This window comes from Martes martes (genome assembly GCF_963455335.1).
Source record: "Martes martes genome assembly, chromosome: 2".
In the NCBI taxonomy this organism is placed as follows: Eukaryota; Metazoa; Chordata; class Mammalia; order Carnivora; family Mustelidae; genus Martes; species Martes martes.
This window is the reverse complement of record NC_137889.1, coordinates 171,129,993-171,149,310: the sequence shown is the minus strand read 5'-3', so window position 1 is coordinate 171,149,310 and position 19,318 is coordinate 171,129,993. Positions and strand designations below refer to the sequence as shown.

General features: G+C 37.9%; 1 protein-coding gene across 4 annotated transcripts in view; it reads right to left on the bottom strand.

The window, feature by feature from the left end:
* Positions 1-19,318, bottom strand: part of KLHL5 (kelch like family member 5) — a gene marked incomplete at its 5' end in the record, with an annotated part of 90,582 nt that overhangs the window by 57,321 nt on the left and 13,943 nt on the right. For 2 of the 4 annotated variants that reach the window (XR_013966416.1, XM_080796733.1), the window contains 2 exons: positions 11,793-11,891; positions 13,009-13,388. The exons of 1 other annotated variant lie outside the window; for it this stretch is intronic. Coding sequence is in view for 2 of the 3 variants with exons in the window: in XM_080796733.1 (XP_080652859.1) it covers positions 11,793-11,891; positions 13,009-13,388 (479 nt within the window). Of the gene's footprint in view, positions 1-11,792; positions 11,892-13,008; positions 13,891-19,318 lie in introns of those variants that run through there. One more of the 4 variants, XM_080796734.1, reaches the window with a different exon arrangement.

The following is a 19,318-nucleotide window of genomic DNA, read 5'->3' as shown; positions in this document are numbered from 1 at the left end:
ATAGGCTACACTCACAAGAATTCTCACATTGTATGGAGGTTTATCAGTTTTAGAAGGTAGCAGTGTCTCTACCTAAATTCTCCCAGCCAAATGCATTTTTAACACATACAAATAGGGGCCCTAAAAAATGTTCTTGGAGGATAAATGTCAATAATAATAATAGAACCAAAATATACAGCATCTAGAATGTATGTGTCATACACTATGAATATTATTGGTGTAATGACTTGGAAAATCCAGGATAATATACTCAAATTTACATTTAAGGTAATTATCATAAAAATATATTGAGTAATGTATAATTATATTTTGCTTATGCAAATGAATGAGAATTAAAAACTTTTAAAATCTAGGAGAAAGCATAACATGAGCAATAACAGATAATGGTAACTTTGGTGCATAACAATTTGAAGATTTAAAACATTTTTCAATAAAATGAAGTTTTATATTGTCAAAATACTGACAAATGATTATGACTTTTACTGATCTAAGAAGGAAAGAAAATTAGAACATTTAATTTTCATGAACCGCAAATTCTTTTAAGAACAAGATCAAGTAAGGAAATTAAGTACTTCTTTGGGTTCCTAGATGTTGTATCACATTTCTTTCTTTCTTTTTTTTTTTTTTTAAAGATTTTATTTATTTATTTGAGAGACAGAAAGAGAGAGAGAGCATAAGTAGTGGGGAGAGGGAGAAGCAGGATCTCTGCTGAGCAAGGAGCTTGATATGGGACTGGAACCCAGCACCCTGGGATCCTGACCTGAGACTATGGCAAACCTTTAACCGACTGAGCCACCCAGGAGCTCCTCTATCACATTCTTTATATTAAATTCTTAGTAAGGGCAGGAGAGTGAGGTAGTTGAATGTTTTTGAGTGACAAACAACCAACATTAACTTTTGAAAGAACAAAAGAAATTTATAATATGATTATAAGGCTAGTTTTGATGTTGGTAAAGGCCATCCCTTTTCTTGTCAAGAATTTTGAGAATGGTTCTTTAACTTCTGGAATGCATAAGAATAGCCTGGGGAGCCTTTCAGCATCTGCATTCAGAGCCTCATTCTCTAAGACTGATTGACTAGGTCTGAGGTAGGACTGGAACTTCACATTTTTTCGAAAGGTGTTTCGAACCCACATCACAGGCTAAAGAGCAGTGTGGTGTGCACTTCAGGGAGACACAGAGAGATTATACAAATCAGCATGTGATGAACGTACAGGTTCAAAACATAGTTTTACATAATAGAGACTTCAAATATGGGTCAACTGAATTTCTTTGCCTAAAATATTTTAAATGAACTAGCTGAACTTAATAGAATATTTGTTATTTTTAAAATGAGCATAAAGAATCATGAGAATCATGTATGTGTATACATATTAACAAACAATAACATATATCTAAATTAGCATTTCAAATTTTGTTATTTGCTTTCAAGGCTTCCACTGCCATCACATGTTAAATAAACATGTTATTTCAATGGGACAATTAATTTACTGAGATTGCTGGGTATAGAAATCACTTCCACCCACTGCTACAAATGAAGGATCTTAAGGAATGCAGGTTTCTGATTTGTATCCAATGGAAAAGTGAAGTCACCCATTCACAAAAGGAGCATGAAAGAGAAAACAGAGCTACTCAAAAGACTTGAAGAGCTGCACAGCCTTCTAGCGTTTCTTGTTTTGCTTTTAAGAAATTTGGGGGTTTACATACATAATTTTAATAATACAAGAACTTACTAAAAAAATTACTGTATCTCCACACAGTTAGAGGATCTTGGCCATTAGTAGAATTATATATGGAATTTTTACATCTAGGAGGAACCTATGTATTTAATTCAATTCCCTTATTTTGGTATGAGAAAATCCGAGGCCCAAACAGAGTAATCGGAGACACACAGCCAGCCGGTTACAAAGCCAGGATCAGGAAGCATCCAGAGTGTTCGCCAAACCACTCACAGACAGAAATGGGAATTCTTGCCTCCCTTGACCCTCAGGGAATCAGTGAGCTCAAGGACTAAGGGTATGAAAGGAGAAGGATGCTACAATATGAGTGAGGGTAATTTCACAGAAAGAAAATATCACAGAATAAAGAATTGTAGGGGCACCTGGGTGGCTTAGTGGGTTAAAGTCTCTGCCTTCGGCTCAGGTCATGATCCCAGGGTTCTGGGATCGAGCCCCACATCAGGCTCTCTGCTCGGCGGGGAGCCTGCTTCCCCCCTCTCTCTCTCTCTCTGCCTGCCTCTCCACCTATGTGTGATCTGTGTCAAATAAATAAATAAAATCTTAAAAAAAAAAATTCTAGACAAACGTCTCCTGCTGTGTGGCTGCCCCTTTGCTGGGTATAAGAGAGCAAGAATCTTTTCGGTTTCCATGGGACAGAGATCACATCTCTATCCCTAATTGGAATGCTTTTTAATACTATGACTCCTTTACAATGCTAATATTTTCTAATTATTTCTTTTCCTATTATGTACTTTGGTTTGGAAAGCTGAATTGGAGAGGTACGGTGTAGTGATCAAGACCATTTTAGGAAAATTCTAGAGCTGTGCTGTCCAATACAATAGCCACTAGCCTCATGGTGCTATTTTAGTTTAATTACGATTAAATGAAAAATTCAGTTCTTTAGTTAGAATGGTCATATTTCAAAAAGTCAATAACTTCAGGGGGATAATGGCTGCCAAAATGAATGGTGCATGGGTGCCTGGGTGGCTCAGTCATTAAGCATCTGCCTTAGGCTCAGATCATGATCCCAGGGTCCTGAGACAGAGACCCACATCGGGCTCCCTGCTTGGTGGGAGGCCTGCTTCTCCCTCTCCCACTCCCCCTGCTCGTGTTCTTACTCTCACTGTATCTCTCTCCGTCAAATAAATAAATAAAATCTTAAAATAAAAAAACTTAAAAAAAAAAAGAATGGTGTAGATATAGGACATTTCCGTCAGTGCAGAAAGTTCTATTAACTTTTTCAATAGCAAAACAGGAATAAGTAATACACAGTATTTTCTTTAAAGGATCCCTCATGGGAGACCATTAAATGAAATGATGAATGGATAGCCCTAGCACAGAAGAAGTACAGAATCAAGGTAAGCTACTGTTAATAGAACCTCTGGTTTAAATGGCAAATGGAAAGGCCTGTCTCTTGTCTTTATATAATGTTGTTTGGCTAGCTGGTCGGCTGTCTTTTAAAAAAACAATTCCCAGCATTATCAATTTATAACTGAATCTCTTATTTCCTAATTAAAATGGTCTTTAGTAAACTTGGTAGACTCAAAACCCATAATAGAGATATTTGGGAATAGGCCATATACAGAACATTTAATATATATTTCCCAGAGATCCTACTCGATCTTTTACATGATAACAGAGGATCTATAACATCTCTGCTTCATTTTATTTATATGATGTAACTAGGATGGTAAATCATTAAAACTATTCATAACAGATGTTCGCTGTAGAGAACTACGCATGGCTGGCTATTTCTGGTCTACAAAGAGACATTTAATTTTTAGCCCACTGTTCCTCAGCAGTAGGCAATGAACTTGTAAGTCAGAAAAACGCCTAAACATAGAAAAGAGCCAAGTATCAAACAGAATCAAGTCATCAACTATTTACAGAATAACTCCTAACGCAGTATTACCCCAGTTGTTAGAAACCGGGGGACGCAAAGAAAGAGAGGATCCTTCAAGGAAGGAATGTAAAGAGTCAAGTTTCATGAACTGGAAAAAAAAAATTAAATAGCAACACTGCTCCACCCCTGCAATTCCTCAGACTTCACACATGTGCACACTCGCAAATGCACGTACAAAATACGTTCCAGGACCACTGGTACCACTAAGTGGTAAAAACCACTTAGATTTTTCCCTTTTGTCATCAGAATTTGCATTAGGCTTTCTTCATGGAGTGATTTTTCAAAATAAGTTCTAAAAATCACTTCCTAAGAATTACACTGTATGTAGATTTGCGGCAAAAACAAAGCTGCATTGAAAGGCTAACCGGTCTGTGTGGCTGGCTCCCTCCGTAAGTGATTTACTCCCAGCTACCTGCCTCAGAGCTTCTGGCCTTCACAATTCATGCTTTTGCGAAAGTGCGAGTTACTGGATCATGAATCTTTTTGCATCCTCTACAAATATTCAAAACCACAAATGTAAAATAAGAATGCAAATTGCTCGGTATAGGCTAGCAGTCTCTAAATCTTTTTTATGCATATCCTTTCTGGTATCTTTTTAAGGATGTGCCCAAATGCATGGATATTTACTAATTTATAAAGGACATACAGACACCATCGTAGAGTTATTATTTATATTCTAAAGCATAGAAAAAAATAGAGCTTGAAACGATAAGATAAAGGAATATAGTCTATAATACGGTAACAACTTTGTTCGGTGACAGATGGTAGCGAGATTTATCATGGTGATTACTTCATAATGTATGTAAATGATCGCAGTTGTATACCTGAAACTAACATGGCGTGCCAACTACCTCGCAATAAAAAAGCGTAAGACAAAATGTAAATAGAAACTCTATTTTTACCATCTCTCCAGCTGATCACTATGTACATCCCCAACTGGAGAGTAATTGCTATTGGAATACAGAGAAGGGGAAGATCAATATGAACTTTGTTTGGAAAGGCGACAAGTAGCAGGTGAGATCTGAAATGTACCTTGGAATTAAATGGGTGAGGAAGAAGATTCGGGGTGTCTCCTTTAAAGGGGGGACAACTCAGGTATATAAGGAGAAATGACAAGAAGAAAGGAAAAAGAATACCTTCACCTCCTCCCTTCTCAAGACATAGATTTTTGATTTCAGAATTTAAAGGCTTTTTTCCTGGCACCTTGACCAGAATATCTACAGTGAGGACAATTAAATGTTTATAAGAATCAGATTTTATTAAATAATAACCAGTATGAATGGGAAGGGCCAGCTGACACTTTCAAACAATGGTGCTGAGAATTAAAATAATAGTAATGTTCCTAAAGTGACTTTGAGAATACAAATCAAACACCCTAAAAATGCGCACATCCTTGGGACTTTATCCAAAGGGAACAATCATCTGTAGTATATAGACCTTACCACATGAGGGTTTATTGCAGATTGTTTCTAACAGGTAAATATTGGAAATAATCTAAATTCCAAAAGGAAAAAGAACATTGGTTAAACAGAAGGTTTTTCTGTGCATGGGGCGGGGGGGAGGTTGGGTGATGCAGCCGTCTAAAAAGATAGAACAGTTAATGACATGGAAAACTGTTTTAGTGGACACTGTTTTTGCCTATCCAGACCCATTTCTACCCTTTGGGAAACCACACATTCCCCAGCTCAGTCCACATGGTATGGGCAGAGATGAATCTTCCCCCAGGCAAAAATGGACAAGCTCGTAAAAGTTATCCTATCTCTGGGCAATTCTGATTGGTTTGAGTGAACCCATGATGCAAACAAGGCCAGTCAGAGTCAATTTCAAGATGTGGTAGGCAATCCTGGAAGAGTCACTCTCTTTCCATTGGGGTTGCTAAGCTGATAAAAAGTAAACCTAAGTGGCTTTTGCTACCACACTGAGAACCTGCCTGAGAAAATCCCATCACAAAGGAAAACAGAATCTAGATAGGGAGAATGATCAATTTCTGGTGTTGTTTGAGTATCTGGTTTCAGCCATGAATAAAGCTAAGTTCTATCCTTGGGTGTTTTATTTATTTATACAAACCAAAAAAATTCTAGTTTTTGCTTAAGTCTGAGTTGGGCTCCTGTCTTTTGTAACAAAACGAGTCCTAATTTTAGTATTTATATTAGAGCAAAAAAGTGGTTTACAGGATGCTAGGGTGGCTCAATCATTAAGCATCTGCCTTCAGCTCGGGTCATGATCCCAGGGTCCTGGGACAGAGCCCCACATCGGGCTCCTTCCTCAGCGGGAAGTCTGCTTCTCCTCCCTTTCCCCTGGCTTGAGTTCCCTCTCTCGCTGTCTCTCTCTCTCTGTCAAAGAAATAAATAAAATCTTAAAAAAAAAAAAAAGTGGTTTACAAAATAGTATCTACAGGAAGGTTCATATTTTCACTCTCAAAATACATATTTTTTTACACATGTATAGAAAATATACTGAAAGGGCACTTCCCCAAATTGTTAATGGCTGTTATTTTGGGGTGGGAGCATAATTAGTGATTTTTTATATTTCTCTTTTTACTTATCTCGATTTTCCAATGTCTCTATGGTAAAAATATTACATAATGTGGGAAAAAAGCTAATTAAAAAATTCGATATGAAGAATTCTGTTCAGCCGTCTTCACCTTTGCACCTGTTGATTCTAACTCCTAAATCATTCTTTCCGTCTACTGCAGTAAGGAGTTTTGCTGGACACATGGCTACACCCAGAGAAAGATAACAGTTCGGAGCCTCCCTCCAACTAGTTGTGGCCATCTGTCTCGGTCTGCAACAACAGAATGGTGTTATCAGCAGAAATGATACACCCAACTTGTGCTGTTGGCTTAATGTCCTCCCTTTTCTTTTGCGGGTCCCTCCCGTGGGCTAGAATGCAGAGGGGGAGATGAGTAAGCTGGCTTTGAACATAAAAAAAGAGATAATACCCTACAGGATGGAGAAACGGTATGGAAGAAATCTGGGTCACTGAGTGAACTTGAGAAGCGGCGCTACCTCTCTGCCCTGAGCCACCTTCCATCTGTTAGGAGACAGAGAAATAAACTTCTATTTTATTTGAGCCACTGTATTTCGGAATCTCTTACTATATCATCTTAGCCTATTCCTTACTGATCGGCTCCCTAAAGTTAAATGACCAAATTCTATGGCTATGTGCACATGGGGGTGTGTGTGTTGATTGTTTTCATGCCTAATATATCTAATATTAAGAATACAGAGCCTCACATTCTAGTTCCAAATGGATGAAAATGAAATAGAAGCAGTAAATGGCATAAAGGCAGGTTCGTCTGCCTTGCAAACCTGGAGTTGTAAAGGCCAGTTGTGCAACTGAAGTGCCTACCCTTTGCCCTAGGCTGATTCTGCAGCTTTCCCGGCAATTCTGAGAACTAACAGGATTCCCATACACGCCTATTCTGTTTCAATCAGCCAGTCAATTTCAGTTGCTTAAAGCCCAGAAGGCAGAACGGTACAGCAGACAGAGGGTTTATGAGCTCCTTGAACTCTGCACAGAAATCTTAACACTCACACGTGCACACACATTCACGCACACACCTGCACGTGCATGCACAAAGTGTCACGTGGGAAGAAGTTCCATTGTTTATGTCAAAGGAATTCATGCTGTGATTTGGGCATATACATGTCAGGGAGGACGAAATAGATCCTCCCAGATGCAAGTACGGTACAGTTGAATTTCTCTGCCATCTCCGAAAACAGAATTTGTGGAAATGTTGAGGATTTAATTTCAGACTGCACCAGAATTAATACACTAGTTTAAACCAGGAGATGTATAGACAACGTAACGAGGGGCAAGAGAAAGGAGGTAGGACTTGAGAAAAGGCAAAGATAACTCCTCGTTGGGAGAAGAGGAGGACCTCAGTGCCTTCAAGAGGAGTCAAAGAAGAGTGTCTGCATCTGTAGTTGAAACAGAGGAACAAGGAACCGATTAACACAGGTCAGATAGATGACTGTGGGTGAAGCGTTGTGGCCCTGGTAAGAGGCTATACCTGTAAACCGGCCAGGGTTGGCATTTTCAAGAACAAGGCTAAGAAAATCAGCTGAGGAGAGAAAGTCAAAGTGGTTAGAATGAATCATTAACTATTAGGTTAACCCAAGTTGAACTTGGTGATGAAAGAGTCACGGACAGCTGAAATAGTCACACGCAGACTGGGCTGTGAGCACGGAATCTACATCTTAATTGTTTGGGCTCAAAATGCGGCTACTTCCAAGTGACCAATGGGGTCAATATCAATAGTGATAATTCAGGTTGATAGTACAGAGCCTTGATACGATGTGATGAAAATGCACTTTACCTTTGTGGTCTTAACCCCAGCCTAATCATGAGGAAAACATCAGATGAATCTCAGCTGAGTAAGACATTCTACAAAACATCTGACCCTACTCCCCGAACTGCCAAGGTCATCACAAACAAGGGAAGTCTGAGAAACTGTCACAGCCCACACGAGCCTCAGGAGACATGATAATTAAATGTAACATGGTGTTCTGGACGGGATCCTACAACAAAGAAAGGGCATTAGGGGCGCCTGGGTGGCTCAGTCCTTAAGCGTCTGCCTTCAGCTCAGATCATGATCCCAGGGTCCTAGAATTCAGCCCACATACCTATTCGGTGGGAAGCCTGCTTCTCCCTCTCTCAATCCCCCTACTTCTGTTCCCTCTCTTGCTGTGTCTCTGTCAAGTAAATTAATAAAATCTTTTAAAAAATTAAGAAAGAAAGAAAAAGGACATTAGGCAGAAATTCAGAAAATCTGAATAAAGTATGGACTTTAGTTAATAATAATGTATCAATATTGTTTTATTAATAGTAACACATATATCATACTAATATATTAAAAATAGGAGAAACTGGGTTTGGGGTATAAAGGAATTCACTATACTATTTTTCAATTTTCCTATAAATCTAAAACAGTTGTAAAAATACAAGGTTTATTTTTTAAAATGCAGTGTTATTTCACTTACTAACCTTGAATAAATTACTTAGCCTTTCTGTGCCTCATTGGCTCATCTATAAAATTAGAACAAGAACAGTGGCTACCTCAGAAATTTGTTGTGTAGACTAAATGAATTCAAACTAAAAAGCTTAAAACAGATACTAAGCACCAGCTAGTATTAGCTGTTACCATTTTTGGATATTTATAAAGTACAGTAATATTTTATACATATTGACTAAAATATGACATACAAATCTGACATATAAAATATTAAACTCTAAATTTGTGAACAAAACTTGAAATAATGAAATTTCCCTCAATAGGTCAAGAATGGGCGCCTGGGTGCCTCAGTGGTTAAAGCCTCTGCCTTCGGCTCAGGTCATGATCTTAGGGTCCTGGGATCGAGCCCCACATCGGGCTCTCTGCTCAGCAGGAAGCCTGCTTCCCCCTCTCTCTCTGCCTGCCTCTCTGCCTACCTGTGATCTGTCTGTCAAATAAATAAACAAAATCTTAAAAAAAAAAAAGAATTACAGAATTTCAAATTTCAAAGCTGGCAAGTCTAGTGAAATGTAAACTGTGTTCGTACCATCTATGGTCACATGGTGAGTCATAATGGAAACTCCGCTGGCCTTCATAAGAATTCATCCTGAATGGGGCACCTGGGTGGCTCACTCATCAAGCATCTGCCTTCTGCTGCTTGGGTCATGATCCCAGGGTCCTGAGATCAAGCCCGGCATCAGACTCTCTGCTCAGCGGGAAGCCTGCTTCTCCCTCTCCCACTCCCCCTGCTTGTGTTCCCTCTCTTGCTGTGTCTCTGTCAAATAAATAAATAAAATCTTAAAAAAAAAAAAAAAAGAATTCAACCTGAATTATGGTCTTAGTAACTACTGCACACTGGCAACCCTGACTTAGGGCCTAAAATTCCTCACAGTGTGAAAAATAAGTGTTGTATTTCAACATCAAGGTAATGACTTAGATGATTCCCATCAAGAAAATGTTGGCTAGGCTACAGACCTAAGATCAAAGCTAAAATGGGAAAACTTTTATTAAAGATTTTATTTATTTAGAGAGAGCATGAGCAGGGCGGGACAGAGGGAGGAGAGAGAGAATCCCAAGCAGACTTCATGCTCATTATAGAACCCAATGTGGGGCTCGATCTCCCAACCCTGAGATCATGACCTGAGCCAAAATCAAGAGCTGGATGCTCAACTGACTGAGCCACCCAAGTGCCCCCAAATAATGAACACTTTTATTTATTTTTTTTAAGATTTTATTTATTTGACAGAGAGAGAGATCACAAGTAGGCAGAGAGGCAGAGAGAGAGGAGGAAGCAGACTCCCTGGTGAGCAGAGGGTCCGCTGTGGGGCTCGATCCCAGGACCCTGAGATCATGACCTGAGCCGAAGGCAGAGGCTTTAACCCACCGAGCCACCCAGGCGCCCCATGATGAACACTTCTAAATCACTTAGATGTGTGGCAAGAGAAATTAGCAGAAGTCCACAGGCTGAGGTTGACATGTCTTCTAGTTAGAATGCAACTAATCAAACATATAAGCAACATACGATGCCTTTAACTTCTGTCTGAAATTGTGCAGACCCACTGTGGGTGCTAGGATTTTGTGCAGGTAAAACCACTCAGCTGTTTTCCCTTTTTTCTAATAATTCAAAATTTCAGTCTAAGTTCTGAGATCTACCTATGTTAACTATTATGAGTGCTTACATAAGAAATTGTCCATATATCAGGTATATTTCTGTTGTCTTAAATATTTTAAGATACCAATCTATAACATACTCAAATGTTTACTGTGTTTTATCTTTTGTAAATACTATGTAAGAAAAAGAAAAAAACTTGTTCCCAAGTCATATACAAAAATTTGATGAATGTCAGTGTGGCTTCTTTTGACATTAACAGTGACAGCTTCTGATTTGTTTACAGTAGAAGGGCCACCACCTAAGGAGACTGCTCACTTAATCAAAAAGCTAGGGGCAGGGGCGCTTGGGTGGCTCAGTGGGTTGAGCCTCTGCCTTCGGCTGTGGTCATGATCCTGGAGTCCTGGGACCAAGCCCTAGGGCTCTCCGCTCAGCAGGGAGCCTTTTTCCTCCTCTCTCTCTGCCTGCCTCTCTGCCTACTTGCGATCTCTCTCTCTGTCAAATAAATACATAAAGTCTTTAAAAAAAAAAAGCTAAGGGCAAATAAATGTATCCTTATGACAAAGATCAAATATTCAGCTGAAGGAAGATGCGAGAATCAGATATATTTAATCTAGAAAAAAACAGAGGAGTAGTATGGTACACACAAATGACATTTCTAAATCTAGAATGGTTGTTTTTGCTTTTTTGCAATAAGATGTTAGGATAGAAATTTCAAACCTTTGCAAATAGTAAATTGCCTTGACACATTTTCCCTTTTCTATCTAAAAATCAGAGACTTTTTAAAAGTCCATTTCATTTTTGAAATATTATTTTAGGAATAGTTTGGTCACTATGGATGTAAACTATTTACCCCCATCTTATTATTTACTTTCTCAAGCTTTTTGATTAGCATTTTAAAAACAACTACATTTAGATTTTTAAAAAAGATCATTGTCTTACTTTTATATCTCCTATAAGTAAGAATGTCAATTTTATGTTCTTGAAGACACATACAGCAATCTCTCACTTAAAAAAGAAAAGGACCGTCTTTTTCTTTCATAATAAATATCCCACTAAGATGATATTTTGATATGTATACAAAAGAATACATTAACTTGATTTCAATAATCATTAGCTATGCATATTACCTTTGCCATAGGAAGTAAATTATAGCAACCAATGTGTGTATAACCTTTCCAACTTTATACATTGTATATAGATTTTATACTCACATATGTTTGATCTCTCCAGGTAGTAGATACATATTAAGATTTTTATAACTTATGATGATAAATGAATGTTTTGTTTTTCTGATTTTGTTATAATAGTCCTGATTTATTGCATTGATTTTCAAATGGGAAGATGATTACTTTTTGGATTTCCATAAAAATGATAAACCCTGACCCTTTTACTGTATACATTATTATTCTCTTTATGGCAACAAGTCTCCAAAGAAAATACAAAGTAATGAAACCATGCTTACTCAACTGATCTCCATATTAAAATTATTTGTGGTTCTTATTCACTTAATGCCAAGTCACAAACTAATTTAAAATATTTAAAATTAAATACACTAGTTAGTTACCTATGTAAAGATATGCCCCTCTCTCCATTATACAAATGATTATAGGCGACTGGTCTATATGTACTATTATTCCAACACCATAGTTCAGAATTCCATGTTCTGAAGGTTAGAAAAGGAGAAGGCAATAAATATCCCCAAGTAAGAGATACTTGAATCTATGAACTCATTTTGTCTTCATCTCTTATGATACCTATAATTAAGAACCAACATACAAATTACAAGTGTTATCAAAACCTGCCAAGAAATTTTTAAAAAAGAACCCAGTAATCAAATTGGACAAACAATAGCCTTTAAATATTGAGAAATATCTTTGTATGAAGAAGAACCAGAAAGATGATTTTCATGCTGTGACTTGTTACATAATATGCTATAGTAGTTTAAACTGATTGAGAAGAAAATTCATTTCAAAGATAAAGCCGGGTTCCAAGGGGGAAGATGGATAAAGTCATTGAGAAATCAACCAATTTTTTCTTTATGTTCTCTCCTCAAACTCACTCTCCCTTCTTCTCTCCCTGCTTTCAGCAGCTGACCACATCTAGCCCCTCTGTGTTCCCTGATATTCTCTTGAAGGAATGTCCTTCACTTCCCTAAATAGCACAATTTTCAGTGAAGTGAAGGTAACAGGAATTAGTAGCTGTCATCTCAGAAAGAGACATGCTACTGTATTTCCTGTGTTAGTCTGGAGAGCTGCAACATTCAGGACAAAGAGAGACAACCGTAAGAAAAAATACTATTTTAACTACAGTGGTGTAAAAAAATGACTGACAACTACAATGTGCATCTCCTTGTAAAACCTTTCATTTTCATTAAAATTAAAAAATGACTCCGTAATGTGTGGCAAAGTAAAATGTCATCTCTTCTATAGTTTTGCTATGACTACAGAAGGTAAATGAATGAAGCAAACTGCAAGGCAATGATGCATAAAATTGCTACTATATATTATTTTCGAGGCAGAGCCACATCTATATATGGAACACAAGATATTTCAGAATGATTGCAACTTGCTATCTTCATAATTTTACAGAATTAAAATTAATACTAGAACATTTTAGTAAAACCCTAGCAAAAGTACCATATATGCATACCCTGATGTTATATGTGGGTATGCATGTAGAGGTATACATATATATACACACACATACATATATATTGAATTATTAACACTATAGAGCATATGCCCCCACACCCCATTTCTAACAGTAAGAAAATAATCAACCTGCACGAACTGGAATCAGATTCATTTTCTTCTTCACTAGTGCCATCATCCACTTCTGGTCTATCCAGCCAATGGGCACCGCCACAATCTTCTGCTGTAAACTCAAACGCAGGGACTTCAGAGGTGGATGCCATTGGCCAAGAAGGTGAATTCTGAAAATCCAGTTGGCTGGACCTTCGGTAACCAATTGAAGCCAAAGGCAACTGAAGGCTACATGGATCTAAAAACTTTCTCCCACCGTTTGCGCCAGTCTGTCCTCGATTCCAAAATTCTCCCTGCTGGCTGTCAACTGTAGAATTAGATGATGCTTGATGGCTAAACCACCTCCATCTGATTTTCAAAATCTGCTTCACATCAAACTCTTTACGAGAACCAGACATCCTCAGAGAAACCAAGTGATCGTCTAGGCAACGGGCAGAAAGCACTGCACCCAGATTTTGTGCATCCGACCAAGACAAGAGAAGTCTATGCCCTCCTGTACACAACAAACAGATTGAAAGGCAATAAATCACGTTCACATATATATCTGCATTAACTTTTATACCAAGAGAGCAGATGATAAAGAACAAAGGAGAATGAATAGCGATGCAACACAGTGGAACATTCCGTTCAATCAGAGCAAACTCTCATCCACCTATCCTGAAGCAGCTCGACCACTTTCCCCCCTCTCTTTTCCCATACTGACCATTAGCTCTCACAAACACTGACAGCATTCATTAAAGTCCTTTCAAATGCAGAACACCACCCTCTTTTCTTAAACCACAAATGACAGAAACAGAAAGCACTATCCCGTGGCAATATCTCCGTCTGGGGCTGCTTAGTGGATTAACTCTTCCATTGCTGAAACCAGGAATTTATTCCAGAACATTTTCCTTTGTACATAAAAATCACTGGGAAACGAAAATGTTTCTGGTTTCAGACCAAATTCCCAGAGGAGATATCACAAAATCATTTTTTTTTTTAAAGCATGTTTCATCAGATGAGTTATAGTGACTTTCAAGCTGTGCTCTGTAGATGGCAGGAGGAGGGGGAGGGAGACAAAGGTGGGGCTCCTGTTCGTTGCTCTCCGCTTCTATCTTCTTCCTTCAGGAAAGGAATGTATTTAATTAATACAGTAAGATCTGGGGTAAGATTTCATTTGGGCAAAGATTAGAAAGAGGGAGAAAGAAAAAGTCTGAGAACTACAAAGGATCAAAATATGACAGTACTTACTCTTTTCTCCAAGAAATAACTGGAAGCCAGTATTGCTCTATAGTTAGGATCGGGATGCTTTGATTTAGTATAATTTCTGAATTTGTATGACACCGTTTAGAAAGAGGAAAGTGTGGCTCAAGAAAGCTACCAAGGACTGGGACGGGATTATTTCTTGGGTGTACAAGTATTTTAATGGTGCCCTCTATTGTTAGCAAAACAAAACAAAGGTCTGAACATAGTTACAGTTAAGGCAAATTGATAAAGCGAATTAAAAAAATCAATCAAAATTTAAAATACTGAGTAGTCACTGTGAGCCAGACACCCAGGCAGGCCTCGAGGGGGACACAGTCACATAACATCTCGGTTCCTACCTTCAAAAAGAATTAAATCGAGTTACTGAAACAAAAAGTACTTGGTAATTTAAATAGAAGACACATTATAAAGCTGCAAATTAATATACTGTGATCTACAAATACCGAATTGAAGTTTTCAGGGTGTTCAATGTCTAATGCTATTTCGCTTGAAAGACAATGCCTATTCATCAACGGACCAAAAAAAGGCTACTTTGGAGGCTTATAAAAATATTGGGAGACATAGATCTTAACTTCACACAGCTCTTCAGAAGAATAAAAATTACTCAGAGGAAAAAAAGAAAAAGAGGCATGAAAAACCATCTACAATTTTGTGGCCAATATCATAGAACAAACCATAAATACTGTAAGAAAGAGAAAACAGATATGGAGATGGTGTGGGGTGGTATGCACCAGTTTCATTAGAAAGAAGGTCTCTGAGAATAGTAAGATGTATAGAAAGAATGAGGATATTTTATAAAGGAAGAAAGATATTAATAAAAGCATGAAGTGAGCATATTGACAAAGAAAGTTGGGGGGGGCAGGATAACAGTCTGATCAGTCAGCCAGACATACCTAATTAATTTTAAAGAGTAATAAGACATAAACTGGAATGAATATGATAAGATAAAATGCCTTGGGCATAAAGCAAAGGTGTAAAGACTCACAGGCAATATTAAGTGGACCGTTGAACAGGGCAATGTTTTAGAAAATTAATTTGGCAGCGGTCTGCAGGAGCCATTCAAGGGGAAAATGACATTCTCCCTGTCTGCTCACCTCTGTCACACTCCTTCCTATCAACAATTCCATCTCCACTCTATCCAACTTTATTTCTATTTTCCAACAAGGACCCGCCGCTTCATCAATTGGGATGGAGTCTACATTATGTTACTCCTGCTTTTACATGCTATTTGTGTACCAAGGTCTCTGGGTTTAAGATCTTACTGATCCTTCAAGGTTAGCATAGGTACCTCTACCCCCAGAGAGGCTCGTCCCATTCCTCTAGCCTTGTGATTCTCAACAGGGGTAGAGCCTCTGCTCCTGCCCCTCCCCCCCCAAATGGCTTCTGGAAGTCACGAGTGGGTGGGGGGAAGAAAGAACTTGTAGTTGCTGGATGACCAGAGAGTGCCATGGGCATTGAGTGCGCAGAGCCCAGAAATGACAAATGTGCAGTGCATGGTACAGACCCACATCATGGAGGGATGTCCCTGCGGTAATTCATCAGGATCTTATCGTCATCGTCATTCAATTTTACATAAAGAATTCTTATCTCACCAGTGTTTGGAAATTCATCTGTGTTGTTGTCTGTAGCAGCTGATAGTTGGTTTTTATGGCTATATGGTATTCCACTATATAAATATACAACCATCAAAGTATATTCTATTGCTCACTTTAGTTGTTTCTTGTTTTAGACTTTTGCAAGTAATGCTTCTGTGAATGCTCTTGTCTGTATTATCGGATGTACATGTATATGCATTCCTATTGTGTGTATATGTATATATGTGCATATATGTAGGGGTGTGTGTGTGTATATATATATATATATATATATATATATATATATACACACACACACACTGAAACAAAACTGCTAGATTATAAGGTATGCATATGTTCAACTTTGGCTGTTCTCACTGATTTATACTCCTATAACCATATGAGAATTCTAGTTACTCCCCATGCAGCCAACACCGGTACTGTCAGTCTTTAATTTTAGTCTCGCTTGTATAGGTGCGTGGTGGAATCCCATTTGATTTTTTACTTTACATTTCTCTGGTTATTAATATTGTTGGGTAACTTTTCATGTTTACTGGGCATCTGGATATCCTCTTGGTGAAAGGGTCTTTGCTTAGTTTTCCTCATTTTTTTTTCTATTAAGTTATCTACATCTTTTTGATTTGTTGGAGCCCTTTTTACTTCTAATAGGAGTCTTCTATTAATACAATTTTAATGTAAACCACCCTTTCCCCACTGAATTGAGGTATTGCTTTTGGTATTAAGTAGCATCTCATATATTCAGAGATCAATTTTGGGGTACTAATTCTATTTGTCTACTGTTCTATTGTTTGTCTTTTTAAGCCAATAGTACAGTGTTTTAATTATAATCTATCATAAGATGTTTAATATTTGTTTAAGCAAGTTCCTATCTCCATATATATCCTTTTTTAAACAGCTGGGGCGCCTGGGGGCTCAGTCAGTTAAGCATCTGACTTGATTTCAGCTTAGGTCATGATCTCAGGGTTCTGGGATTGAGCCCCATGTGAGCTCCGTGCTCAGCAGGGAGTCTGCTTGGGATTTTCTCTTTCCCTCTCCCTCTGCCCCTCCCCACCTAAAATAAATAAGTAAATCTTAAAAAAATAAAATACTTTTTAAAGTTAATTTTAGATATTAACACTTGTATACACTTTAAAGTAGTATTACCCAATCCTCTCCTCAACAAAAAGCCCCGACCCTATTGAGATTCTGATTGGAATTGCCTTAAATCTACATATGAGTTGAAATGATTGGCATTTTATGATATTAAGGCTTTGCATCTAAGCATATATGTTGTTTAGTTCGTTCAGCTCTCATGTTCACCAATAAAATTTTAAAATCTTTTGACTATAGGTTCTGTGCTTTTCTTACTAATTTTTTTTATCAAGTTCTGTTCCTTTCTTTTTTTTGTCACTGTAGTAAATAAAGTAATTTTTTTCTAGATTCATTTCCCCATGGTTATTTCTATTATAATGAAAGCATTGAATACACTTATCTTGTATCCAGTCATTTTATCACACTTCCTCATTAGTTACAGTTTTTGCATTGGTGCTCATTTCTCATTACGTTAAGTTACAGGTATCTTTGAGACGCCTAAGTGGAGGTGTCAGATAGCTGGGATAAATGTTCCTGGAACTCAGATCCAAGCTCCAAAAAACTCTAACAGAAGTCTAATGGTGGAGAAGCCGCCAAAGGAGACTGGAAAGGAATAACCAATGAAGTAGAGGAAAATCCTCAAGGTCTGGTGTCAGGCAAGTCAAAGGATAAAGGTGTTTCATGGCCAAAGGCATGGCCACGATGTCAAATAAGAGGGTGACTACCACCTACAAAGAAAAATGTCCACAGGAATTGTCAACATAAAGATTTTGCCAAATGAGATAGGAGCTGTTTCAGTAAAGGGGTGGGGACAAACCCAGGTGGGTTTAAGAGTTAATGGAGTAGGAGAGGAGTAAGAAAGGACATGTTCAGAACTTGTTCAGAAAATCTGAGCAGAGGCTGCAGAATGGGATTATAGCTGGAAGAGGTGAGGGATCAAGGCAATGGATTTGCTGACTTGTTTATTTGTTGATTTTTAAAAAAATATGGAACACACCAGAATGATGAGAATGATCCAGCCGGAAGATGAGATTGATGACTGCAGGGAAGCATTGAAGCAAAAAACAGTGAAGACTTTGATAAAAAGGAAGGAATGGCACCTGAGTGCAGTGGATGGCTTCGAGAGTCCTAGGGGGAGGGATGCTTCTTCTGTTGTAAGATTTATAACTTTCTAAATGCATTGATTATTTAAAAGGAAAGGCATACATTAAGCAGTCTACTCAAGATCAAAATCAAATCAGCCCTCAAAAAGGAGTCATGAAATAATAAAGATCAGAGGAGAAACTAAAGAACTAAGAAATAAAATGACAGAATTAATAAAGATCCAGCTCTTGAAAAATTTGCCAGTGTATTCTCTTACCCTCTAGTAAATACAATCAAAGGAAAAACAAATTAGAACTTAGAGGATAAAATAACAGTTATAATAAAATATTTAAATAAAATAATTAAAAAATAAAAGTCTAATACAGCTACAAAAATTTTAGATGTCAAACTGAATAAGGGAAAACGCTGACAAATGGAGAGAATTTAGGCAAGTGAAGTTGGAAAATAGTCTTCAAAGACAGAATTTTCTCAAAATCGCTTACAGCTAGACCTCTATTTAATAGTTTTGCCTAAGGTTAAGCTTGTCTAAGCATGGGTACTTTGGTGAAAAATCTTCATTCTGACCAAAAAGTTCAAAAATTATCTATTGACGGGACACCTGGGTGGCTCAGTGGGTTAAAGCCTCTGCTTTCGGCTCAGGTCATGATCCCAGGGTCCTGGGATCAAGCCCTGCATCAGGCTCTCTGCTCGGCAGGGAGCCCGTTTCCTCCTCTCTCTGCCTGCCTCTCTGCCTACTTGTGATCTGTCTGTCAAATAAATAAATAAATAATCTTAAAAAAAATTATCTATTGATACAGTAGCCTGTTATAGCCCCCATGTTAGAAAGAGTTTACAAAAATTATTTCCCAACTTTAACTCAATTCTTGGGCCATACTTTCTTTATGAAAAATATGTAGTAAGCTTAAGAATTAATGCTTTCATGTCATGAAATTCAGCATTTTTTAAAGATTTTATTTATTTATGAGGGAGAGAGAGAGCGTGTATGGGGAGGAGCAGAGGGATAAGGACAAACAGACCCACACCGAGCACAGAGCCCATCACATGGCTTGATCCCAGGACCCTAGGATCATGACCTGAGCAGAAATCAAGAGTCGGTTGCTTCACTGACTGAGCTACCCAGGCGCCCCTCAGCATATATTTAAGTAACATTTTTTCTTGTCTCATCTACTTTTGCCAAAGAATATAAAATTGTTTTGCTCAAAAATTAAGCCAGTTCTGATGAGAAGTACTCCTTACAGTAATTATTTTTACAAGATCAATACATATCGGGTGCCTGGGTGGCTCAGTGGGTTAAGCCTCTACCTTCAGCTCAG